The following is a 7,449-nucleotide window of genomic DNA, read 5'->3' on the forward strand; positions in this document are numbered from 1 at the left end:
AAGAATTTAATAACTAAACTTTGAATTCAAAGTTGGTGGGGGGGGGGCGGTGAGGGGTGGAGTACAGGAATGGGAAGCATAGCAGGGAAGACAGACCTTAAGCCTCCACAGTGGGTACCCCAAATTAGGATCTCTGTTGAAAAACCTTGTTGTTTTTGTTCCGGCACTGAGAAGATATTCAGCTGGCAAGCCTTGTGTTTGTGAAATATAACGAATCTGAAATATCAAAACCATCAAATATCAGTCTGGAGTGAAAAGGGAAATTATTAAAAACTTTTACAATAAAACATTATTAACTTTAGCCAAAGGAAGAAATCAATTCTTTAATCAATACAACTGAAATTTCTCTGTAAATACCTATATATACTAACCCATCCACAGCTACTATTATTTAAAAGGAAACCCAGTTTTGACAATTTTGGCTATGTTCTTTTTTGCTTTTCCTGTTGACTTCCGATGCTTCAAATCTGTGGAATCTACTATAACTCAGATGATTTCCTGTTTAAATCCTATTAACTGGAATACATTTACAATGTCTGAATGGTATTTTGGTTTCCAGTTAATAGGATTTAAAGTATATTTACGGACATGTAAAGATATTTGACAATATAGGCCAGGCATGGTGGCTCACACCTGTAATCCTAGCACTTTGGGAGGCCAAGGCAGGAAGACAGATTGAGCTCGGGAGTTTGAGACCAGCCTAGGCTAATACAACAATATCTCTGTCTCTACTAAAAATGAAAAAATTAGCCAGGCAAGGTGGCATGCACCTGTACTGTGAGGCTGAGGTGGGAGGATCACTTAAGCCCAGGAGCTGGAGGCTACAGTAAGCTATGAACACATCCCTACACTCCAGCCTGGGTGAGTAAGCAAGATTCTGTCTCTAAAAGAATAAAAATTAAAAACACAAAAAAACCTTGTGTTCTTACTGTGTACCAGATACAGTGTTAGGAGCTGAGGATACACTGGTGATATGAAACAAACTCTACCCTCAAGGAGCTTACATCATAGAGGGTAGGAACATTTTTTTTAAATAACAAGAAGGCCAGGCACAGTGGCTCATGCCTGTAATCCCAGTACTTTGGGAGGCCAAGGCAGGCAGATCACCTGAAGTCAGGAGTTTGAGACCAGCCTGGCCAACATGGTAAAACCCCATCTCTACTAAAAATACAAAACTTAGCCGGGCCTGGTGGCAGGCATCTGTAATCACAGCTACTCAGCAGGCCAAGGTAGGAGAATCACTTGAACCCGGGAGACGGAGGTTGCAGTGAGCCAAGATCACGCCACTGTACTACAGCCTGGTCAAGAGTGAGGCTCCATTTCAAAAAAATAAAAAGAAAAAGAAATGAGAATTCATAATTAACTTTCACGGTAAAACATTCTCCCTTCATGGACCAATTCCTTAGAAAATTATAGCATATCTTCTAAAGTTTGTTTATATTGAGATATATATCACATATTACTACAACTCAGATGATTTCCTTTCTAACTTTTATTTTAGAGACCCAAATATGTCACAGCTTCTGGGACCTAAAGTGTTTCAGTCTGAAGACAGTACTTCAGTATATCATGTGTAAAAGGAAATCACAATAGCTCTTCATGAGTAGAAGTTCACTTTTAAAATTCCAGTTCCTCATCCTTACTCTACTTTCCTAACTCACAAAGTACATTAGTTAATGAAATTTAAGTCTCAGATCTAGCAAAGTATCAACCTTAAGTAATATAAAATAAAATTCTTTTTAATTATAGAATTGCAAACATACTTTAGGCTAATAAGCAAGAAGAGAAAATTCTACTATTCTTTAAAAAGTTTTTGAGTAGTAATTGGACTACCCCTTTCTCTAGTATCTAAATACTACACTAGTACTTAGTACTTCTGTTTCTCTAGAATCTATTTCACAAGTAACTACTTGCATTCTATTTCCACCCAAATAAACACTTTTACCTGATCATATTCTGAAGCACCAGGATAAAGAGGCCATCCCAGGAATAGCTCAGCTATCACACAGCCCAGTGACCACATATCAATAGCTTCACAAAATGGTAACCCAAGAATAATTTCAGGAGCTCTAGCAAAAACAAAAAATATCAGATTAAAAAAATAAACATCATTAATTGTGTTTGCAGCCGCTACCACACCGCGTCACTCTGCAACGCCAGTGCCGCCTCTTGCTTGCCGAGCTCCAGCCGAAGGAGGAGAGGGATAAGTAAGGACGTCTCTAATACCATGGCTAGTACAAAGCAGACTGCCCGCAAATCTACCGGTGGTAATGCACCCAGGAAGCAACTGGCTACAAAAGCCGCTCACAAGAGTGCGCCCTCTACTGGAGGGGTGAAGAAACCTCACCGTTACAGGCCTGGTACTGTGGCACTCCATGAAATTAGATGTTATCAGAAGTCCACTGAACTTCTGATACGCAAACTTCCCTTCCAGCGTCTGGTGCGAGAAATTGCTCAGGACTTTAAAACAGATCTGGGCTTCCATAGCACAGCTATCGGTGCTTTGCAGGAGGCAAGTAAGGCCTATCTGGTTGGCCTTTTTGAAGACACCAACCTTTGTGCTATCCATGCCAAACAATTATGCCAAAAGACATCCAGCCAGCTCACCGCATATATGGAGAGTATGCTTAAGAATCCACTATGATGGGAAACATTTCATTCTCAAAAAAACAAACAAACAAACAAACCTCCTTATTGGTAGTTCTGAACATTAGATAATTTTTTTTCCATGGGGTCAAAAGGTACCTAAGTATATGACTGCGAGTGGAAAAATAGGGGACAGAAATCCCCTATTGGCAGTTTTTCCATTTTCATTTGTGTGTGTATTTTTAATATAAATGCGGAGACGTAAAGCATTAATGCAAAAATGTTTCAGTGAACAAGTTTCAGAGGTTCAACTTTATAATAATTATAAATAAACCTGTTAAATTTTAAAAATATAAATAAATAAAAATAAACATTATTTGGGAAAATTAAGTACATGACTAAGTCCTGTTTTAGTATTAGGTAAAGGAACATTTATTCAATGAAATGGAAAAAAATCTTTGGTATACAATCCATCATCTGAAACTCAGGGCCAGAGGTGTTTTGGAATTCAGAATATTTTGAATTTCAGAAAGGTAATACAGAGCATAAAGTACATATTACATAATAATCCCAGTGGAGTTCAGGGCAGTGCCCTTATTACAAACACATTAATATTTCTGCAACAAAACATGGAGCAGTCATACTAATTTGGCTAAAGACTTCAAATAGCTTTATAATGGTTCAAGTCAGGTCTTGCCAATTAAATGAATTTATACCAAACTTAAAGAAAAATTTTCATTATGAGAGCTTCCTGAATTTTGCAAACACAGATAAGGGAGAATAGATATTTTTCTTTTTATTTCTAGCACCTTTACAATCATTTAAAAAAAAAATCAATTAAAAGGGCTGGCTGGCTGGGCACACTGCCTCATGCCTGGAATCCCAGCACTTTGGGAAGTCCATGTGAGCAGATCACCTGAGGTCGGGAGTTCAAGACCAGCCTGGCCAACATGGCAAAACCCTGAATCTTCTAGAAATGCAAAAATAGCTGGGCATCATGGTGGGCGCCTGTAATCTCAGCTACTTGGGAGGTTGAGACAAAATAATGACTTGAACCCAGGAAGTAGAGGTTGCAATGAGCTGAGATGATACCACTACACTGCAGCCTGGGCAACAGAGCAAGACTTCGCCTTAAAAAAAAAAAAAAAAAAAAGGCCTGGTTAAAAAATACCCCTTCATGACAGAAAAAAATAAAAAATACTTTCTGAAGAGACATGGTATTGACAGCACACTCTCTAGAGCCAGTCTCTCAGGGTTTGAATCCTAGTTCCATCATTTAATAGCTGCAGGTATATTACTTGAACTCTTTGTGCCTCAGGTTTCATATCTATAAAATGGAGACAGTAAGAGCTCCCACCACATAGAGTTGTGAAGTTTAAATAAATATGTGAAAGTGTTTAGGCCAGTGCATGGCACATGGTAAATGCTAGTAAGTGTTAGATATAATAACATTATATTACCATTATTTTAAAACTTTGAACTCTCAATGTGATTTTTAGAAATATTCATTTTCATTAATACTCCAAGTGAGAAACATAACCCTAGGGAACCTTAAAGAGATGACTAAGGTAATCCATAAACTCAGATCTTTATATATATGAATGTATCTAAAACAGAATTATTATCTCCATTATAGAAGAAGAAACTGATAAAAAGAAAGATTTAAGTTAACGGCCTGAAGTCACAGATAAGTGGCAGAGCTAGGATTTGAATTCCTGCTGCCCTGCTCCAGAGTTGAGTATATTACATAATATACTATTTCTCAATAAGTCAAAGTACATACTCATCTATATAAATCTATATTTGACATGGTGGAATATAAGGGCATTTGTCTAATTGTGACTACTTAAGCAATAAGTGGGTTCAAAAAGAAAATGATGATAGGTAACACTAATAATAACAATAAATGACACATAAATATCGCCTACTATGTGCCATGCACTGTTCTAAGATCTTTATAAATGTTGAGTCACTTAATCCTTACAAGAATCCTATCAAAGTATTAGTATATGCCATCAATTCTAAGATGCACATCTTTTTACATTTTAGCACCTCTGAAATTAGAAGGTTCTTACAAATGATGGTATATTTCAGTTTAATGACAGTGCTTTGGGAAGCCAACACAGGTGAATCACCTGAGTTCAATTCTAAAATTAAAAAGCAACAAAATTTTTAAGTGGTACATAAATACTGTTGTATCTTATAATCAATGGCATCTTAGGTTATATGTAATAAAAGTATTATCTCCATTTTTGGATGGGGAAACTGGGCACTAAGAGGTTAAGTAACTAGCTCAAGGCTACACAACTAATAAAGGATGGTGCCCTTGGCCTGCACAGTGGCTCCCACCTGTAAACCCAGTATTTTGGGAGGCCGAGGCAGGTAGATCACTTGAAGTCAGGAGTTCCAGACCATCCTGGTTAACATGATGAAACCCCGTCTCTACTAAAAATACAAAAATTAGCCGGGCATGATGGCTACTCTGAAGGCTGAGGCAGAAGAATCACTTAAACTTGGGAGGCAAAAGTTGCAGTTAGCTGAGAACCGTGCCACTGCACTCCAGCCTGGGCAACAGGGCAAGACTCCCTATCAAAAAAAAAAAAAAAAAAAAGAGGGCCAGAGGCATGGTGGCTCGCACCTGTAATCCTAGCACTTTGGGAGGCCAAGGTAGGAGGACCACAAGGTCAAGAGTTAGAGAGCAGCCTTGCCAACATGGTGAAATGCCATCTCTACTAAGAATACAAAAGTTAGCGAGGCATGGTGGTGCGTGCCTATATTCCCAGCTACTCGGGAGGCTGAGGCAGGAAAATCACTTGAACCCAGGAGGCGGAGGTTGCAGTGAGCCGAGACTGCACCTCTGCACTCCAGCCTGGATGACAGAGCAAGATTTCGTCTCTTTAAAAAAAAAAAAAAAAAAAAAAAAGCGGAAGGGCATGGGGAGATTGGGAAGGGAAAACATTCGGAGAAATACCTAACGTAGGTGACACGAGGATGGAGGCAGCAAACCACCATGGCATGTGTATACCTATGTAACAATCCTGCAAGATCTGCACATGCACCCCAGAACTTAAAGTATAATAATAATACTTTTTTAAAAAAGGATACTACCCAAGCTATTTGGATCCAAGATCTCAGCTTTCAGGCATCTGATCATCTTCTCCAAATCGTTTCCTTTCCTTCTTACAAATCATGGAATTACAATCTATAAGGACACTCTAGATCCAGATCCAGATCCAGATCCAGATTTTTCACGTAACAGGAGTTAAATGGAAAGCAGATCTTTCCATGAAGAACCATTTAACTGGCCATGTTTCCACACAGAATACCTAGGTTTCTCAAATTTTCAAGTGATATGTGCTTATTGTTGCTTTGTGTACATGTGCAGAGGGTTGAAGGAAGGCAAGGATTAAGCAAGGAGAATTTAAAGTAATTTCTCTAAATAACAATATCCCTCCCCAACTAAACAAACTAGGCATAGAAAGAAAAAAAAAAAACAATCCTCCCCAAATATTTATACAAAAATAGTAGCCCTTAGAAAGCAGTACATCTGGGGACTCCACAGGGCCTGAAAGCTTCTCTGATCCTTAAATAGAAATAGCAGTCGGCCTAGGCCTCTTCAGGCTTACACTTTTATGGGTAGAACCACCAATCATCAGTTTTTGTAGTATTTGATTTGAACTGTAGTTTTGTTTATCAAAGAAATAACACTCAAAAGTGTTATTTCTGTTGCAAGTGGCCAGAGGCACATATTACTAATGGAATTTCAGAGTTCAACGAAATCCCAACCATAATGGCATGTTTTTAACACTGCACAATTTGACAGGCACATTAATAAACTAGTAAGAGTACCCAGAAACAACATAAAGCTTTTCTAAAATTGAAAAGGAACAAAATTTTCTACTCCTTGTGAGTGGAATCATTAATTTCTAAGTTCATGACAGTGCCAAAAATAGCTGGCAGGGGGAGCACAACTGGATATGTGCCAAAATAAAAACTAGGTTTAGAACATTCTGAAGCATCAATTGGAGGGCAGCATATTGACTTTGCCATTCCTACCATACTAGAAAGACATATTAAAGTCCAAAAGGTAGGTCAGAGAGAATGGCCAGACCACTCAATAACTTCCTTTTTAAAAGGACGCAATAATAGGCCAGGCGCCGTGACTCACACTGTAATCCTTGCACTTTGGGAGGCCGAGGTGGGTGGATCACCTGAAGTCAGGAGTTTGAGACCAGCCTGGCCAACATGGTGAAAGCCCTGTCTCCATTAAAAATACAAAAATTAGCTGGGTGTGGTGGCAGGAATCTGTAATCCCAGCGTATACTCCAGAGGCTGCGGCAGAAGAATCACTTGAACCGGGAGGCTGGGTGGAGGTTGCAGTGAGCCGAGATTGTGCTAGGCACAAATCAGAACTCCGGCCTGGCATAAAGCAAAACTCCATCTTGGGAGGGAAAATAAAGGTAGCAATAATAATATGATAACTGCCAGAGCTTAAAGTTTCTGGGAAATTAAGGAAAATATCACTTCCGCAGCCCCCAGTCTCATTTTTTAAAAACAAATAAACTGAAGATTGGCTGAAAGTTTTTTCATTTGGTCTCACCCTGCTTTTGGAGTGACAAAAGCAGCTAAGGATTTCCAGCAAAAGCTCAGTCAAAACAGCAATTCTGCCATATCTACCTTATAAAAAGGCAAATAGCAAAAGGAAAAACAAGAAAAGGAAAGCCATTTTAAAAAATAATCATAATAAGGCCAGAAACGGTGGTTCACAACTATAATCCCAGCACTTTGGGAAGCCAAGGCAGGAGGATCACTTGAGCAGGAGTTTGAGACTAGCTTGGGCAACACAGCAAGACACAATCTCTA

General features: G+C 38.9%; 1 protein-coding gene across 7 annotated transcripts in view; it reads right to left on the bottom strand.

Moving 5' to 3' along the window:
• HIPK1 (homeodomain interacting protein kinase 1) overlaps nt 1–7,449 on the bottom strand; it is a 60,307-nt gene that overhangs the window by 30,324 nt on the left and 22,534 nt on the right. For all 7 annotated transcript variants that reach the window (XM_017524249.1, XM_017524248.1, XM_017524246.2 and 4 more), the window contains 2 exons: nt 1,946–2,069; nt 97–216 (listed from right to left, as the gene is read on the bottom strand). In XM_017524249.1, coding sequence (XP_017379738.1) covers nt 97–216; nt 1,946–2,069 — 244 coding nt within the window. The remainder of the gene's footprint in view (nt 1–96; nt 217–1,945; nt 2,070–7,449) is intronic.

The sequence above is a fragment of the Cebus imitator genome, unplaced genomic scaffold (assembly GCF_001604975.1).
Source record: "Cebus imitator isolate Cc_AM_T3 unplaced genomic scaffold, Cebus_imitator-1.0 Scaffold32, whole genome shotgun sequence".
Classification (NCBI taxonomy): Eukaryota; Metazoa; Chordata; class Mammalia; order Primates; family Cebidae; genus Cebus; species Cebus imitator.